This window comes from Struthio camelus, chromosome W, assembly GCF_040807025.1.
Source record: "Struthio camelus isolate bStrCam1 chromosome W, bStrCam1.hap1, whole genome shotgun sequence".
Lineage (NCBI taxonomy): Eukaryota > Metazoa > Chordata > Aves > Struthioniformes > Struthionidae > Struthio > Struthio camelus.
This window is the reverse complement of record NC_090981.1, coordinates 40,115,789-40,135,551: the sequence shown is the minus strand read 5'-3', so window position 1 is coordinate 40,135,551 and position 19,763 is coordinate 40,115,789. Positions and strand designations below refer to the sequence as shown.

At 42.2% G+C, this 19,763-nt stretch overlaps 1 protein-coding gene across 6 annotated transcripts in view; it reads right to left on the bottom strand.

The window, feature by feature from the left end:
- Positions 1-18,163, bottom strand: part of LOC104152902 (acetyl-coenzyme A thioesterase) — a 31,733-nt gene extending 13,570 nt beyond the window's left edge. Inside the window, exons 1-9 of one of the 6 annotated variants that reach the window (XM_068925380.1) lie at positions 17,957-18,088; positions 15,446-15,539; positions 13,431-13,579; positions 10,810-10,870; positions 9,610-9,711; positions 7,131-7,275; positions 5,171-5,321; positions 1,767-1,886; positions 234-384 (exon numbers count right to left, since the gene is read on the bottom strand). In XM_068925380.1, coding sequence (XP_068781481.1) covers positions 234-384; positions 1,767-1,886; positions 5,171-5,321; positions 7,131-7,275; positions 9,610-9,711; positions 10,810-10,815 — 675 coding nt within the window. In that variant the 5' untranslated portion in view covers positions 10,816-10,870; positions 13,431-13,579; positions 15,446-15,539; positions 17,957-18,088. Of the gene's footprint in view, positions 1-233; positions 385-1,766; positions 1,887-5,170; positions 5,322-7,130; positions 7,276-9,609; positions 9,712-10,809; positions 10,871-13,430; positions 13,580-15,316; positions 15,387-15,445; positions 15,540-17,956 lie in introns of all 6 variants that reach the window. The other 5 variants (XM_068925382.1, XM_068925378.1, XM_068925379.1 and 2 more) reach the window with 5 other exon arrangements.
- Positions 18,164-19,763: the final 1,600 nt, after the last annotated feature.

Below are 19,763 nucleotides of genomic sequence, written 5' to 3'. Positions count from 1 at the left end.
CTGACATCTGACAAATCTCTCACTCAAAGACAAACATTTCATTTAGATGCTTTCTCAGTCCTCTAAATGAGGCTCTCTCTTCCCCGAGAAGATGAATTTCAGTGCACTGCCTTGTTCAGTCCTTGCTTTTCCTGGAAAGCTGTCAGTAGCTGGCTGAGCGACATGCAGTATCCTGGGCTGGACCACATAATCCCACGGGCACGTTCACCCTACTCCTGAGAATGAGAGCTGACCTTTGTAGTAGGTTTAACTCTGGGGAACGTGAGCAGCTCTCCTTTGTCATTTACAGCATTAAAAATGAGAAAAGCGCTGTTAATATGCCGTGCTTGGTCCTTGATCCATTCTTCACAGTTATAAGCCTCAACACGGACACCAACTTCCACACTGCAATAAGAGTTTAAATAAATTATTGAACTATCATAAGTGATACAGAAGTAACCCTGAGACATACTAAGCAGGACTGCTGAAAACTTCATGGGTGCTGGAAGTCTGGTTCAAGTACGTCTGTAGCATGGAAAATAAATGACTCAGTCTGTACAGACACATTTCAGAAATGAAATAAAAGGTGGCACTAGATAAATAGCACTAGTGAAAAGAGAAGAAAGTGAGCTAAGCAGCAAAATGTAAACGCCAATGAGCAGACTGTGAGAAGAGACTGCAAAAGTGAGCAGGATGGTATTGATTTGACATTCAGCAGATGCATAGCATGAAGATGCCCTGCTAGCACTCTCTGCGGGGACCAAATATACCTAAAACGAAAGCAGTCACAAAACAGCTATGCCAGGACAGCATTTGTCCCACAAAAGTTGGAGGAGGGATTCCTTTAGCTTCTGCCCTCTGTGGCTTGTCTTTCTACATCTCGCGACCTGTCCTGTATGACTAGGTCCTCCTGCTCCGGATAAGGGCCCGACTGATGGACGAAGGGCCAGCCTAAGTTGCATCACACCCTGGTGCCGATCCGAAGGTCCCTTGGCCCAAAGGACCATTGCTGTGGAGGGGGAAACCAGCCTAGCAGAGAGGTCTTGAGTCACAATCCCTTTGCCAAAGTTCAGAGGGGGAGTCATTCTCTGTAGGGAAAACACAAAAGGAGTCTTAAATCTGCAGAGGAGACAGTGCATGCATGGGAGAGAGAAAAACAAAGCAACAATTAGCAAGCAGAATTTGTGGAAGACTGGTAAAATGTCACACAACTGAATCTCAGGAGCAGGTGTTTAACGTGCCCAAATGCATGTTTCACTCTTACGACGACACTATGCTCCACCCTGCCTCTGTGACAAACGTTGACGGTTCACTATAGGCTGCAGCCATTTATTCCAAACTGCAACTGGCAAAGCCTCACCCCTGTGTGCACCCCAACCACTCCTGGGAAGAAGAAAAACAAAATGAAATATGAATTCTGCCAGCAGTCAGCAACATCCAGAACCCAGAACTGGCAAAAAATGCAAAAATAGGAAGATCCTAGCAGTAAGTTGGAGCTTTCTGATTGATCAGGGCCCTGAGACCAAAATATCCCTTGAAAATCCCTGAAGCTCAGAGTGATGCTTACAGTCAGAATTTGCTGGACTGGGATTTGGCTATGAAAGCTCTTAAAATTTTGAGAGTTAAAGTCAAAATGAATTTTAGAAAACTTTTACTGAGGAAAAGGTAAAAAAATTGCAAAAATCTTTCATTCAATAAAGCATATCCCACTGATGGCTGAAACCGAAAACATGCAGTTAAGCTGGTGCTAGAGAAGTCAAGGAACACAAACATACGAGTAGCTTTACCTATTTTGAAATGTATTGTTCACAATTGCATTGAAGACAAGGCGGTCACCCACGATGGATGGTCCCCGGAATTTAAACATATCAACTGATTTCAAGATGGGATACGAATGACAAAGGCGGCTAAAGAAGAAAGCAGAAGAGACACAGAGCAAAACAGAGCCTTGTAAAAGTAACTCCTTTGTTAGGTTGGCAGCAGGTAGCGATTACAGCAACAAATTTTACACAACCAAGATCAGCATATACCTTGGGCCTCAAACATAACAAAACCACTTATATCATGCTGTTTCATTTTCAACACACTTTACAAACACCGACTAATTAATTCTCACTGCTTGTTATTAGCTTCTTTTGGAGTCAGATCATGAATCCCTTACCTACAGAGTATCCACTTACTTCACAAAGAGTTTCATTAATTTCTGTATGACTGCATGGGGAGTAGGATATTGCTCAATATATAAAGATGCCAGATCACAAAGCCTTCATACAATTCAAGAAACCTAAGCAGAAAAGTTCAGCTCCAGAAACAGTGTTCAAGCAAGAGGAATTTCAACCTGTCAATTCTTTTCAATATTTTGTAATCTTCTGCCTGCTCGTCAAATCGTTTCTGATAGTATCACGTGAAATAAGACTAAAAAAAGACCACCAATAAAACTGCCATTTTTTCTTTGTTTAACTTGGTCTGCTTTTCCAAGTTATACAGTTACTGGTGCTGAGCTTGGAAATTCATGTCTGAACACATAAAGGGATGGCAAGATGTTGAACTGATCCCTTATCAATCTAGAAACCCAGAACTGTTGCCTAAATTTTAGGAGATCAGGACAAAGCAGTGCGTTAAATACAAAGAAATCTTAATACTTCTGTTTCCTTTGCCCTGCCAGCTGCATATTCCCTGTCTCTTCTTATTTCAGAGCTGATCCTGTACTATATTCAATATATGAAGTCAGGTTCAGCCAAGATATGCTACTGGATCTCTTTGAATTGCCTGCAATATAGGCTGTAGCCACTCTGGCAAGACTTTGCTGGACTAGTGGAGAAGATTTCCCGTGCCAGGAAAGTGCCATTTCCAAGACTATACTTACAAAGCTACGCTTTGGATAATTACACAGTAGAAGTAAACAGATGCATGCCTGATCAAACTCAGCTACGCTGCTAAAAGAATAATTTTGCAATGTTATGGCACTACACTAGGGAATTCCACTGACCCACCATTCCTCTGACCTTTATAGCCCTGCCAGAAAACATCTGCAGTGCAGATAGAGCTTAAGAGCTTGTGGAATTGGGATCTAGTTTGCAGGCTCTTTGGAGTGGGCAAAACTTAAGTGTAATCAAAGTCACACTCTTGATCAGGATCTTTATGCATCACATAAACAGAGGAAAACAGAGGAAAACACATAACAATGCCATTTATTTTTAGTCTTCGAAAAACCATATTCTACCCTCATGCATGTAAGCAAAACTCTAAAAATTGCATATGCACATCTGAGTAGATTTTCATTGTGCACTTTTTAAACTTGAAAATACCATTTTGTGGTGTTCTTAGCTTTTAATTCAATTGCATTCTGTAAACTAATGTACCAGTATTGTTAAATGTGCACAATTATCTCTTGCTAATTAATTGACTGGTACATCTTTTTAATAGACCAATACATTCAAACGACTTTGTAAGCTCATTAAGAATAATTTGCTCTTCTTATTTAAAATGTGAATGTTGTAAATGAGGTCAACATTTAGTGATAAAGATGTAAACACAGTATGATTGAAAGTGAGAGAGGAACAAAAGGAAAATTTACCCTAAATATTAGGCACATTCTTCCTGGAAAACTAAGCTCTGAATACTTTTACTGGAAGTGTAAACCACCAAGAAAGGGTAGATCCAGTTCAAATAGATATTCAAATGGCTTTACTGCTATCTGTAAGATGTTCAACTACTGTCCAGCTAAAAAAGTGGGGGTGGGTAGGTGGGAAAACAACCTTTAAAATACTCTTAGAAATACATTTTTCAAGAGTTACCCCTCCTCCACCATTCCTCCCCAGAATCCGTGGCCACAGCAACTCTTAACTGGCACCTTCAAAGGTCAGATCTAATTGTGAGTGGCCTCCAAAAAGGTCGGCAGTGAAACTAGCTATTTCTCAAGCCTAAAATACAGAATCTCTGTTTTCATTCAGCCTCTGCCATCAGTTGTTATTCCTGAAATTCTTGACATGACAAATCATGTTTGACACTCATAGTTCCAAAGAAAATATTTTCACTACCTGGTTTGTTGATGTTTCCTTTCTGTTTTTAAACCTAAATGTGACTCTCACTAGGTCAAATCTATCAAATGAAAACAGGTAAATATTTTGGGTCAGATTATGGCACAAATCCGAAACAATCCCTTTGCAGTCAACGTAAAGTTACACACTGGGGTAAGGTCAGTGCATTCTATTGCTAATAAAAAGAGCTGTTTATCCAACCACTACGGAAAAATCTGTTGCTATCAGTACAACTACTAGCTACAAATCAAAACTACATGAATAATGAATAGGAAAGTCATTTAATTATTAAAGTTAAGAAACAAAAACGTTTCTAAAATCCCTGTAGTGAATTAGGTCATTTGGTATGCAAGGAGAATTCAAACTGAAACTCAAGTCTTGCTTACAAAGAAGCTTTGTGTAGAGCCCAAGAGCAAGGAAGGAGAAAAGCAACGGTTTGATTTCAGAGAAAGAAGTTAAATGATTACATGCCTCAGCCATAATGACTAGCAATGCTAGAAAGTGTCACAAAAATATTTTGCACTTTTCACCTGAAGATGTCAAAGCCCTTTAAATTGCTAAAAACATCACACCCACACAATGTGGGACTCTGAGGGACTGAGAGGTTACATGACTTGCCCAAGGTTATACATCCATTCTGTGTCAGCACCCACAGAACAGAACCTGCCTCTTCAGATTCTTCTTCCATGACTTATTCTCACCTCTGGCATAAGGATCTGCAGAATATCATTTAGAATTCATTCATATCCATTTTCAGGTATCAAATGATACAGGCTCATATCAGTTTTATCTCGACTTGACGACTACCTCTGCTTTTAAAACACTGCACCAACCATGAGGAGGCCTGGTTTCTATTCCTATTTTTGATGCTGACTGTTTGCAGCAACTTTCAGGCAAATAACTTTTTTTCCACAGGGTCACCATGTGTAACAGAGAGAACAGTATTTCACCCCCACGCTGGTGGGGGTGCCATAGGAAATGTACCAAATAAGTAGGCGAAAGACATCCTGCAATTTTAGGAGGAAGAGAAGTCACAAAGATTTGGGTCTTTATTTTTAATTTGAAATAAATCCCAGTGAAGGCCTTAACATTAAAATTGAGGTACACGTCCACTCAGAACTATACACAAAGACTATGACGCAGAGAAATACCTTGCTGAAATACTAGCCACTGTCTCCATCCAAGCCATGATCTGGCCACCAAAAGCATTTTCATGATGGTTTGCATGAGGAGGCAAGACAAGCTCAATACTCTGCACATGGGTAAGGTCAGTTGAAATTGCATCTTCCTCTTTAAGAGTATCTGAAATATGGCAGCAATGTATTAATGGTGTATTTCAGATTAGCTGGTAAGTCTGATAGCCAAGAAGAAAATACCAATTCCCCATTACTGAAGTGTGCCATTTACATCAGGCATGATGAAAAGAAAAATACTTAAGAAGAAAGACATGGAACGCCCCTGTTCCTTCCAAGGGCAGCAAGAGGCTAAAAAAATTTGCTCTGTTCTTGCAACAAGAGGTGGGGATGGAGCACACCTGGCTTTATCACAGCACAGGGATCCTTCCTAGCCATCCCCTGTCCCTTAGACGGGCTGCATCAGAAGCAGTAACTGTGAAACTCAGCTAGCTGAGAACACAGGCATGGCTGGTACGCGTGACCTGTAATGGATGTTGTTAGAGCTATTCTTTAACTTCTGTTCAAATGCCTTTCATAGACTTTGACCGCATGTATGACATGCACCTCTGCTAATGTGTCTAATTAAGGTTAGAGTATGACAACTGTTTTATAACCTGCTACTTACAAATCTTGTGATTACTAGACACTATAGAACACACACTAAAGAGATAAGTACGGCTCTAAATTAGTAACCACCTTCCGTTATCTGAACTTTTCTGCTTTCAAATGCTTAGCCATACATTTTTATCAGTTACATTTTGCTACAATAGCTTCAAGCATGAGATGGTATCAGCCACTTAAAAAGTGCTCATCTGTGCTATACGCTGCTTGACCTGAATTGTATTTTTGATTTTTGCCCTAACTAGCCTTATTATTATATATGCATGGAGACATCTGACTCGTACTTTGGATCTACTTCAGTTGTTGCATAATCTGGACTCGAAAGACAAACTTAACTTTCTGGATGCGATTTATACCTATTTGCTACCTGGAAGCCTCTGTACAGTATTTTCCTCTCTCTCCTTCCCTTCTTTCCCTTGTTCTGTGTCCTCCACGAGCTGAACTAGTGTTAGCAATGGCAGGATCCTTCAGCGGCAGTGGAAACCAAAAATCATTTGCTGATTTGACTCTGATGGTATTAAGCCATTTCCTATGAGACAGTTACCACGAGGACAAATACTTGCTTTCTTGCAGCAGTCTCTCATATTCTACACAATCTTACTAAATTGTTAAGACTAGAATTTATATTTACAACAGGTTTCATCTTTCCTCAGTAAAAGCATATAATGTCTGTTTTTTATACAGGGAGTTATGCCTCAGATATTGCAAATATCAATTTGTAAGACTATTTTGTAGAGGAGCACAACACTTTGAGTACAATTGTTTTTAAGAACAGAGATTACTATTAAAAATAAAGACAAACCTGTTTCTCCTCAGCTTTTCTAATTTGTTCCGGAGGAGGTTTTAAATTTTTTCCGCCTGTTTTGTCCACCATGCAGTTGAGTTTCTCCTGCTTGTTGAGAATGATCTCATGGCATGAAAGGAGCTCTCAGCGGTTTCTTGCAAAGGAACAGCCGTAAACCCAACTAGATTTTATCCTTCTATCTACATTACAACTAATGTCATTGGACTTCGTTATTGTATTGCAAGATTCTGCTTGAACCCTTAAATGCTATACATAAAACCTATATGAAGATCTGCATTTCACATTTAATGCATTTTTCCCCTTCAATTCTGCATTTTAAATCTGGAATTTCCGAAATGGGAAGATATACCACTGTATCAGAATAATTATCGTACACGTCCTCACAAACCTGGCACACCCTTTCCTACCTGAGACCACTACCTCAAGCAGACACACTCCTCAGGTGGTTTGACCACATTTTTCCTCCCCTCCAGCTATCCATAAACTATTGGCTCCACGTTCTATACTGACCATAGTAACCATCTTCCTTATTACTCTCCTGCATTAGGTTCTGAAAGACATGTTCATAGTCCAGTCGGATTCTTCTTCTCTCAGTAGCTAGGCTGTATTCCAGGTGGTCTTCTCTAGACAGAAGTTTTACAGGTTTCAATTCAATCTACACAAATGAAAAAAGAAAAACAAAAAAACAGAAAAACCCCATAATCATAACAAGGTGTGCTCTGAACTCGAAAATGGCTCTTCAGCTAGAATTTGAATAAAAGAGTATCTGCATTAGCATTTTTTACAATCCTTTGCTATCAGCTGTCCGAGATGACAAGTCTCATTAATATCGTATAAGAGCAGAGTTAAAGTTCCAGAGATTGTGCGTTATCTTTTTTCCCCCCTTCCACTTTTGTAACATGATCATTTGTTAAAACTCAATGACAAAGTGCTTTTACTTTTGAAATACAGATGCATTAAGGTACATGCTGTTTAAAACAGTTCTCATAAAAAAAAAATAATTAAAAAAAGGAGGGAAATAAACCTTAATTTGAAAGGTGGGAGTATAAAATCTTCACATCAGCAAAAGAAATCCAGCCACACTGAGCAGTGGTGCAGTACGTGGAGAAGTGTGAAGCGTGCCCCAGAGCCCACTCTCACTCACTACACAAATAGCCTGCTCCCTCTTGCTCTTATAATTCACTCCATACCCACACAGCCTATTGCATCTCTCCCTGACTATCTGAGGACTTACTTTCAAAGGAATGCCGGTTTTCGGAGGTGAGGGTGGGGACGCACAAACACACACCAGTTGGTGCAGCTTCAGACATTACAGATTTATGCCCTAAATGCTACTTGTGCCCAGATGCACATTCTTCTTTTGCCAAGATAAGATGTTCTGCTTCTTAAGTATAAATTCCCACGCATGCCACTTCAGGGCCAAACTGAATCTGGATCCCACACTGGATTCTGAAAAGGACTATATTTAGACAGATACTGCAGAAGTGCCAGTGAACAACCACTTGCGTGATTTATCTGTGAGGTCTTCTCTCAGGAACTTTACAATACAGCACAAGAACTGCAACACACACAAAACCAACATTTTGTGTCCTGCAGTGGTGCTGTTATCCTTTCTCAGCCTTTGAATCTTCAGTCAAATCCTCTTTCAGCTTCTTTGCCCCTTCTCTGTCCCTGCTCAAGAGCTTCCTAATTTTTTCCAGCCAGCTCAGCTAAAAAAGAGTTAGATGGTGACAGTATACTGTCACTCTGTGCAGAACTCTGGCAATACTCATTGGGGAAAAGGGGTTTGGAAAAAGTGTTAATTTTTCCAAGATGTTAATTTCTTTGTGGATTTTGAACTGGTCTCAAATTTTCTCTGGGCATGCCTGCCTGTCTTAAGCCTTACTTAACTGTCTTAGTTAACTATCACCAATTTAATACTGAAATAACCTTCCTCGAAATCTGCACAAAAGGTAAATGGGCAATGCCATGGATACAATATCAAACCAGTAATAAGCAATCCTTACTTTACAGTACTGTAGTGCTCTTAGGTTAACCAGTTTAGCCACTACCTTTTCAGAGACAGACTGTGCTTTAGTTTTGGAAAAAACATTCTGATCTGTTTCTCCTGCAAACTGTAATATATCATTGCAGAAGAGAAAGCAGAAATGGTTGAATATATTAATTGTTCATGGGATGGTTGTTGTCTGCCAACCTGCAGTGGATGCTAAAAGGGCAGATGTGCTTTCATAACACACAAAACGAGACAGGAAAGTGAGACGTGACATACGATTCTAGTCACTCATGTACAAGAAAGAGTACCAGATACAAAGGGAGTTTAAGAGGATCTGAAGAATATACGGCCTTTCTCGTAAGAAAACTTTAAAAGAACTGGGACTATTTGGCACAGCAATGTGAAAGCCAAACAGTACTGTGACTGCTTTCTACAAACACCTCCAGGGAGGCAAACACTAAGGAGACGAAACAACATTGGCATGAAAGCTAATTAACATAAATGGCAATGAATTAATTTAGATTGGAAGCTAGCTTAAAAATAATGTCTTCTATCTGAACAGTGATGTCTTGGAACAGCCACCTTAAAAAGGGGGGGAGCGAAGGACTAAAACAAAGAAAAAAACCAGCAGCTTTCAATATTTGGGTAGATCAGTTTCTGAAAAGGAGAGGTCCTGCAGATTCACAGGGTTCTCTCTTCCAGTGCTGTTGTCCTGTCTTTGTCAACGTTACAAATCCCTATAAAGACACCAATTCTATTACTAGTAAACGTGCAGGATAAAGTGCAAATGATAAAAAGCCTAACAATTTCAATGCAAAGATCTGAAAAAAAATAAAATTCTCCTTAGAGTCTGGACTTTGGGCTGTTTTTCTATTATTGATCAGAAAAAAAAAGAGATATCAACCTTTTCTTGTGTTTCACAATCAGAAAAGTTGGGTTATTTCACAGAAACGCAGTCCCACTAACTTCAAGCATAGAACAAAACAGAAATAATACCTTTCCAGCACCAACTGGTTTGGCTACATACGTTGCATATGCCACACTCACAAGTTTTTCTATATTAGCCAAGGTATCCTGTACTGTAACCTTGATGCCAACCTACAAGGAAGGTGGTAGTGGAAGAAGAGGACAAAAAGAAAAAATATTACATCATTGCTGGCTGAGTTGAGAGAAAGCAATGCAGTGTTTATCAAATTAATCATGGCCTGTCTCTAATGCCTAAAAAAAAAAAGAGGAGACGAAAACAACGGAAAAAGAAAGATAAGACCGCTTTGCTATCACCAATACCTCTCTGAACATTTAATAACATCACAAGATCCTTTTGAGTCTTGAAAAGCTCTGTAGTACAACAGGTAGATATGGATGTTTAGTTTTACTTGTAAGGTATAATATGAAACAGGATAAATACTTAGATTTGGTTTTATGAATATCTATTTCCATTTACTCGTGTGCCATTTAGATTCCCCATCTGAATCTTTCTAAGGCTTGTATGAGCAAAAAAATCTCGATAAGTCTATATACCTACGAGCCACAACGATACATTTGCATGTAACTATATTGTCTCCTGTAAAACAGGCCTGACTTGCATCAAAGCTTCTGTTTTTTGAATGTTTAGAACCTTTTGGAATACACTCTCCTGGAGATATGCTCACTTCACTCCCATTAATACTTACAGAAACCAGAAATGGAGGTAAAAGAGAACAACTGGAGAAAGACCAGTTGTGGTTCAGTTTTGATTTGAGGTAAGTGACTGGGCAACGCATTGCCATGTCTGTTACAATATAAGCAGTGAGAACGTGTACACACATTATGAGATAAATATCTTTGTATGAGAAGTTTCAAAAATACTTAGAACGCCACCTATTCAGTCGATTCTGGGCTCTGATCCAAACACTGCCGAGAGGTCAATAGCTTAGGACTAACCAACACCAACTGTCTCCTCCGGTATATTATACCTGCTAAAGATTTTAAGTCTTCAGGGTCCAGTTACCATTTTGACACAGATTATCTAACATTATATGCAAATATAAAAGTCATTACGAAGCCAGAGTTTCATTAGGGGGTAATATTGTTTAGAAACCTGCACAAAGCTCTTTCTGAAATTAATAAGCACTGGACCGTTGTTGCATTCTTCCCCTCCCACCTTCCTCCTCTAGTCTTTAAACATTGTTAGGAATATGAGTGATGATCTCTTACCTCCATGCTGGTACTGAATGCTCTGTTCACTTTTGCTTTGATGGTAATAATTTGTCCAATCCTGTTGAGAAGAGTAACATCTTCTTATGGTATGCAGTCATACAGCTTAATAAGGGTTTGGACCTGGCTCTCAAGGTATTTGTAATGAGATTCTCTCCTAGAGAGAGTACTTTTATTAGCCATGATCAGTTTGTGTCTGTCCCGTTCTACTGAAAATGTACTGAAAAAGGTTTAGCCCAGTTCTTCATGGGGCATGCTTCACTGATGCTTGGAAAAGATTCGAGCCACTCAAAAACATGCATAAGCTTAATAGCAGCATCCCTTCACCTTGCTGCGAGCTGTGGGACATCAAATATGCTCCAGGCCCCAGGTCCCCCAAGAAATTTTGGTCTAGGCTCTACTTTTGCTCAAAGACACATCTTGCCATGAGTTACACCAAACCACTGAGTGCATCTAGTTGCAAGACCGCACGAGACATGCTCCACGTGCTTCTCCAGCATACAGATACATACACATTAGGAAGTATGACCAGAGCAAAAGTTGCTCTTTGACCTCTTTGAAAGCTGGGAATGAGTTTATTTTCCAAGTTTTGGCCAAGAACAGGGTTGCAGCATGCCCCTTCTGCCCTTCGGAGTAGCACAGCTCCGAACAACAGCTACTGGCTTTCCCCTTTACCTACACAGAACACCTATGCAGAATATATCTACATATATTTACCTATGTAGAATTAAATGGCTGAGAAAACTGTCTCCTTCCTCCTGGAATTTCCAAAATATGCATTATATGCTGATAACAAGAGTTACCCTTGTTTTCAAAACTCTAGACCTTGCAAATATCCTAATACAAAGCAATGCTGAAAACGTGGGAAGAAGGCAGTTCCCCTAAGGTTGTCCTTTTGCTGTTCTGGTTAAGTAGACGTGACGCGCATGGTTAAGTCAGAACTACAGCCCAAATAACTGGGCCTCAGGCCACTGACTTCAGCTGCTGACTTAGAGCTGCTAAGGATCAGTCCCAAAGCAGGCAGAGTGCAGCAAGCTACACCCACGACAATGAAATATAATTCAAACTACTTGCATATCTATGAAATGGACAAATTTACAGCAGCTGAGGATTTGGCACTATATGACCCTAGTTTCTAAAACTGTTCTCTTTATAATTTCTTCCTAATTTAATGATAGGCTTTTTATGCTTAGGGTAGCGCTTTTCTTAAATTGCTCCTCTGACGGGCAGAATCTCCAATAGTCACTATCAAACACTAGAATGGAAGATAGGAGATCTGCTCCTTTACAGTACCAGACAGGAACGATCAAACACACAGAAATTTCTTCTGTCTTATTCTCACTCAGAAATGCAAGCAGAAGCCTTTGAGTAGACAGGGGTTAAAAAAAAAAAAATGGTGAGAGGAAAGATTAAGGACCATTTGCAGATACATGGCCTTTTGAAGAACATATTCATGAGGAGTTTTTCCACCAGGGATTGTAAAGAAAAAGCATGAATGTGAACATAATAATTCTAAGTTGCACCGCTAAGGGAGCCATCAGCCCATCTGCAGAAAGGAGAGGGTGCTCAGAACAATAATGCAGGATTTATGTTCAGGCTTGGAGAAGAAATTAAAGCTACGGTCCTTTAAAAAAGCCTTAGAAAACTTAGAAACAGAACTCTGCTGTTAGAAACATCTCTGAAGATTCCGTCTCTGCCACTCAACTTCCAAGAGAATTACAGATAGCACCACAGTGCAAGTAATGACAAATACGGGGTGAAGACAGATAGAATCATACTCAGTAGATAAATTCCATGACTGAACAAGACACACACTGATAGTAGAGCACAAGGGTTCCCGTAAAAGAGAGAGAGTTCAGAGTCTCTATGGATGTTTGCAGAGGACATCACAACCACTCTGTCAAAATATGTCGTGATGCCAGACAGTTCATGAGGTCCCCTGCACAGCTGGGAACGCAGAGGGCTCTACCTCAGGCTGACTGGCAGGTTGCTATTCTTCCATACAAAGATCATCTATTCGGCCTTTGTCCGTGACACTATCCTGGTGACCTCTCTTCCTCTTTTTGAGAGCGCTGCAAAAGAGAGGTTGACAGAGGTAAACCTGGGTCTGTCCAAGCATTTCAGGAAACTACAGGCCAAGAACAACAGAAAGAGGCTGGATATGATTTCACGCCAAGAAGTCAGTCCCGCAATAAGGTAGGTTTGAACGTCAGAGATTAATTAGCCTCCCTACAGCCTACGCAGCTAGATTCCCATTTCATTGTAGAAAGTATAGTCCTACGGTGTTCTTGGCCACAGCACAAAATAAAGATGTCACAACTGTAAGACAAGATGACAGGGAAATGTCTTTTCATGTACTTTTGGGAGCTGTTTCAAACTGAAATGTTTTACATGATATAATGTATTCTGACTTTGGACAAACTGATTTATTTAAGCCAAGGAAGCCAATCAGCCTGGGCATTTAAATAGACATTTAAGGGCAGGAGTCAGAGCCCATGGCACTTCCATTTGTATCTGGCAGAGGGCTTTTGAAAAATACCAGAACAAACTGAACATGATTCACACATGGAGCACTGACAAAATTCAAATAAATGTATTTTAAAATCAGATAATGGTCTTACTATCACTGAACTGCTGCACACTCAGACAAGGAAGACGGATTTATTGGTTATCATGGCATAAAACTGAGTTTTGCAATATATAGTGGTATTGCGGGAATTTCAGTGGAAATATATAGTGGTATTGTGGGAATTTCAGCTTTCCATGTCACCTGCAAAGATACATGAAAAAAATCTTTTTCAACTGAAAAGTATCAAACAGTTAATCCGAATAGTTAATAATAAAACATTTGATAACTTGAGGTAGGTGAATGAAACCGTACAGCAGGTACCTTAGAAAACATCTTTCTTATGTACTTTCTTAGGTACTAGAACGAGACACAAGAGCTCTCTATTATTTATGCAAGATGTTTGCATAATCAACAAGATTAGGCAAAGTTTAGGGAATTATACAGTAAGCTACAAACAGGATGTTAAGGCTGACCTGAAGCTGAAAAATAATTACTAACAACTCTTCATAGTTACTAGCTTGTACCCTAACTTCTTGTTAATAATGAAACACTGGCACCAGAAGTGAAAGTAGAACTACAAACATATTTAGAAACAGATTTGGAAGAAAAAGTATTTTCATTACATTTTAGATGCTCAGTTCTGCCCTCAAACAAGAGAGTAAATTGCTCTGAAGTTACTGAGGTCTAGAATCTTATGCCTGAAAGAAAAGTATTACCCTGACTTCATTTTTAGGACCCTGTGATTACAGTTCTCACAGAGAGGATTTTTTCCTAAGGACAAAATTAAAAACAGAGAACAGCTATAATCAAGATAAAAAACTTCAAAACTCATTCTGAGTTTTCTGAGACTAAGAACTTCTTGTTGTTTCTAGATTCAGCAAGATCACGTTTACTTACTTTTCTTATTGGTCCCAGTTCTCATTTCAGTGGCCGCTAGTCTAGAAATCCTGCTGTTCAGGAGTGTGAGTACACTTATTTTATACTCATGTATTGCAAACAGTTTTAAACTGACATCACTTCTGCACCTCACAGCCAATGTTGCTTGGTTCACAATCCTGACAACCACATGTGCATTAGTCTGTGAAAGCAGGTTCATCTCATCTATGGAGTTATCTAAACACTCACTAATTTCCAGCTTGCAACATGGCAGGGGGGAGGGGAGGGAAGAAATTCATCAGACATTTTTTCCTCTTGCTTGCGTGCTGCCGGGGGAGCAGACCAGGTTCCGTAATGTAACAAACTTATGCACGGCTTTACTTAAATACTAGCAAATCATGGCTTTTAAATAAACACTTAAACACAGCACTGACTGGAAGGTAATGGTTTCCCGTTTCTGCCAAGGTAAGATTTAGATGAAAACATGCCATTTCCTCCCACAGTGTCTTATCTCTCTCAGGAAATCATGAAAAATAGTTAAAACAAAAGTTTAAGCTTTTAAAGTGCTGTATTATTTTGTAGATTCACTAAATAGTCAATGTTTGCAAAAGCAAAACATTTCTGTTTTGTTATATGAACTTTTTTTGTTTTTTAAACACGAGCTGAAAGAATGATATGGCTAGAAATAAACTGAGAGAGCACTTGCAGCAATAAAGAATTTATAGAATAACTGCCGCAGGTTTGTATTCCTTATTTAACAGAGATAAGTAACGAACCATAGCATTCACTTTAACTAGGGCCAAAGATCATTAGGCCATCAGTTTCTCACCTGGCATCTAGTTTGGTGGGTCAAAGCAACTACAGTTTATTCCAGAGTTACGAAACTGATCTGTTTTCTAGGTGGGTCAAGCTATCACAGATGCCAATTATGAGACTTAACCCTGGGAGTCTGGGGAGGTCATTGGCCTATTATCTTAGATTTTATAATGTCTCAGAGTTTCTCTGTGCCAAAGAGGAATCTCTAAAAAGAAAACATTTGGTTATTACTAGCTGGTTTTGTACCTGGCAGTCTCTTCAAACTGTATGTCATCCATAGATGCTGTCACACAAGACACACCAGCATGTTTCTCAGCTTCAAAAGAGACACATAGATACAGAATTACTATTTTGTGTTTGCAGCAAGCTATTCACCTGTATATTGTGCATGAGAGATGAAAGGCAGCAGGTCCCGATTCCTCTTTTGATCACCCCAATGCAAGTCTATAGTGCACCCTTTAAAAAAGAGCTAAATAAGATTAAAGTCAGTATTTGCCATGAAACAGAGCAATATCGTAACGATATGAGATGATCATAATAATTCTACTGAGTTTTAAAAGCTCTGATTATTTAGGATCTTTCTATAAAAATAAACAATCTGATAAGAGAGAGATAACAAGTATGGTGCATGAAAAGAGTCACAGAAATCTCTGCAATCCCCCTCGTACCAGGATGCTGTGAATAGTGACAATGTTAAACCAGCGTGGAAGTTTTATGTCACCTGAGGATACTCGCAGGAATTATTTACCAAGGAGTAAGATCTACTGGCTTGCTAGTATTGTCACAGCAGCAGAAAGCAGGTAAGTACATGCCCCCAGTGTTGTAATAAAAAGGCAGGGATTAAACTTAAAAAAAAAAAAATAGAGAGAGACATAAACAAGACTTTAAAAATTAAAAATTTACTCATTGTAAAAGCTGTAAAATATTTGTACCAAAGTTTGTACTATGCTCTTCATCTCCTTAGAATATATTTAATTGTGAAAAACAACACACCTTACTTGTTTTAATTAGGACAGTTCATTTTGAAAAGGTAAACATCTCCTTTACTGTTAATATTTAATATTCCAATAGTTATCTTTTTACATCAAGTTATTGTGATTTATTATTTTTATGACCACAGCACCTGGAGTTTCAAGTCACAGGCTAAATCCCCACCACAACAAGAGCTGCACAAACACTGGGAACTCCCTACTCCAGAAAAGCTTTCTGGATGGAAGAGATTTAAAAAAAACAACAACAAACAAAAAAGGAGTACAAGAAAACGTGGAAAAAAAAAAAACAGTTTGCCCCCAACAGGCAAGAGTTCTCACACCAAAGCAGCCCAAGAGTATTTTTTGTGAGCATTGACAGGAATTAGAAAGAGGAACGTGCAAAAGTTGTATCGAAATCCCAGGCGCTCCCTTTTTTATGTATGAGGGGCAAAACCCAGAGAGGCACGTCTCGGGAACACAACAAACCGCAGTGAAGGCAAGGGGTCACTAACCACTCAGAGACTGGCATCACCGCTTTGACAGGTAATACAAGATGATGAGTAGGAAGGTGATAGATCATAAATAGCCTCAAAAGTGGAGCAAGCAGCCAGGAGTGGGATCAAGTCTGAAGCAGCAGGATATGAAATGAAGGAGGTGCAAAGCCCCGGCCCCTGCAACTGCACCAGCTGGTGCTAGTGTGGGGGAAAGGTGCTAAAGCCAAACAAATCCCTGCCTGGCATTTGGGGTTTGCTACGACACACAAAGCAAAACTAGGGAAGGTGTTAAAATATCCTTTGTGCGTGACAGGATTAGCCCCGTGGCGTGAATTAATGGTGCTGCCCTAAGAGCAACTTGGCAAAAGCGGTTGCAAAAGGTGGAGCGAACGCGAGCTGTGGTGGCAAATTCCCAGCTGACCCAGATCACAGCTTAACTGAAGTCAAGGGAGGTAGGGCAAGCTGTAACAGCTGGGCCGGGCCACCTCAGAGCGGGGAACTGAGCGGTCGGGCTGCCGCCATTAGACCAGCTTCTGTCTGTCAGGAGCACCTCTAAGGGGTAAATGCATGGCCCAAATCACTGCTCTTCGGAGAAACGATTCCTTTGTGCTAAAATAAACCTGTAAACGTGCGTGACCTTACTTGAAAGCTGCTATGTGCGGGAGTCATGTACGTACAGGTCACGGCGTGGGCCCAGCTCTCCGGGACCCTAAGCCTTCCTGTACAGCAGGGGTATCTTAAATAAAGCTGCAGAGCACCGAGTGCAGCAAACACCTACGCGGCGAGCGCGCCGCGGTCACTGCATCACATGGAGACGCCATCCAGACATGAGTTCCCCAAATATAGCTGCTAATCTCCACAAGGCTTATTATGGACTGCTAATATATGCAGCTGTACTTGGAAGTGAAGTTCATTGACAACGGAGATGGCAGAATCTTGAATTTTCTTAGCGTTTCATATGTAGCTTGAACTTCTAGAAGTTAGCTGGGCAACTTTTAAAGTTTTCATAGCTGAATTATACCAAACACAAAGCACGCTGTACCCTGGTTGGTTTTTCCCCCATGTTTTGCCGGTCTTCAGTTCGTGCTTTCCTCCCCTTTCTGCTGCTGTACCTCTCATTCCCCTTCCTTTTCCTCCCCCTCGTCCTCAGTTCTCGCCGCTGTTACCATCGCCGCTCCCTCGCGGACCTCCCCGGGCTTTGAGGCTCCCTCTCCGCGGCCGTGAGCTCTCTTTGCCCCCCGAGGACAGGCCCTGGCCTGCTCCTTCTCCCGTCTGAGCCCCGTAATGCGGTACGGTGCCGCGGGGGCAAATGGCGGCGAGGCCGGGGCAGGTCAGGCCGTGCCGGCTCCCTCGCGGCCCCGCCGCCATGACATGACATGACATGGCGCTCCGCCTGCCCGCCCGCCCGCTCCCCGCCGTACCTGCGAGGCAGGCGGTGGCGTCGATCCACTTGAGGAGCTGCCCGGCGCTCAGCTCGCCGCGCTGGTTGGCGTGCCCCGGGAAGACGGTCTGGCACATCTGCACCCCGCTGCCCGCGCCCGCCCCGCGCCCCTCCATGCTCGGGGCAGGTGGCGGCGGCAGCGGCGGCTCCCCTGGGCGCGGGCAGGCAGCGCCGGCCCGGCCCGGCCTCCGCCCGCCGGGGCCGCGGCAGGCCGGGCCCGCCCCGACGCCGCGGGCTAATGTGTAATCGGGGAGGAGGCGGCTCCGCCGGTGTCGCCGGCGGCTGCGGCCGGCGGAGCTGCGAGGCGGCCGCGGGTGGAGGGCGCGGCCCCGGCCCCGGCCCCGGCGCGGGCAGAGGGCAGAGGGCAGAGGGCGTGTGCTGGTGCCGCCGAGGGGTTTTGGCATGTGTGTTGCCACTGAAATATTTATAACGCAGCTCAGATCTGTTCGGAGCTTATTCGAATTGTCGCAGCCTCGACAGCCTGGCAGATGGGTGGCAGATACGCTCCCTTTGCACAGGCGTTGGTGGATCTGGCGGGAGGCGCCGCCGCCACGCCGCCAACCGCCGGCGGCCCCGGTAGCCTGCTCTCGACGCCTGCCGCGGTGGCGGCGGCGACCGGGGGCCGCGCGGTCGTCCACAGCCGAGGTTTTCCAAGCGGCTGGCGAGAGGAGGCCGTGCCGCGCTGACGCGCTAGGAGAGTATAAACGCTGCTGAGGAAGAGGGAAGCCAGCGCTTTTGAATCGGTCGGAAAGCTCAGAGTTCGGCTGAGTGCTGCCGTGGCTGCAGCACCTGGGCTGCGGTTGCTGCCGGGATTAGAGCAGCGCCTGAAGTCTCGGCCGGGTGCGGAGGCCGCCCGGAGGGGCTGCCGGCTGGGCGGGCGGCAAGGCTGGCGGTGCTGGCACGTGTTTCGGCACAGCAGCGCGGAGAGCCTGGAAACGGCCTTTAGGGAAGGAATGCAAAGCTTACGTTTGACTCCAAGCTAATTTATTTCCTGGATGTTGTAAATCGGCATGGTTTTCAGCAGAGCAGTAGGCTTCGCCGTTAGTTTTCTGCAGCCTTTCATTATAGCCTTGCTTTTTTATGATCTAGATAAGGCCCCTCCACTATTCCAGCCACAGGCTTCCCATGCTTATTAAAAACATACAGAAAGGAGCTTGTACCGTGAGTGTTCATTTAAGCACTGTTAAAGATCCAGCTTTAACCCATAACAGCAGGGAAAATCTGAATTTTAAGCAACTTGCCTCACCAAGATAGAGTTTCTCCGTGCAGTAGGGATCTTCTTCCTGCATGGTCTGTTACTATCCTTACACTACAGCAAGATCTCTGTTTCTTTGTCACGTTCCCTTTTAGCAAGCGAGAGCGTGGCTGTACCATCGCACCAGACGCGTTCCAGAGGATACTGGCTCTGAAAACCAGCACGCTTTGCTGTTCCCTAAATTTACTTCTATTTCGTTGCTTCTGAATAAAGTTTGTGCAGCATTTTCTTTCCCTTTTTGACTGGCTTCTGTGAAAAAAAGAAACAGACTCGCAGAAGTGGCAGTGGCATAGTTCAGTCTTACTACCTTTTCTCTTCCTTGTCTTCTCAGTGCAGATGACAAAAAGTCAGGTATCAGCTTCTCACACCATGGAGCCAGGGTCTCTGAAGGGAGAGTCTTTAAACTGAACTAAACATTTACTTAGAAAAACAACAAAACTTGTCTTTTGCCTGCCTATGTCAGTAATCTGTAAACTTGTTTTCAAGTTTATCTTGTCACTCTCAGTGCATAGGCTTTCTCTAGGATTATGCA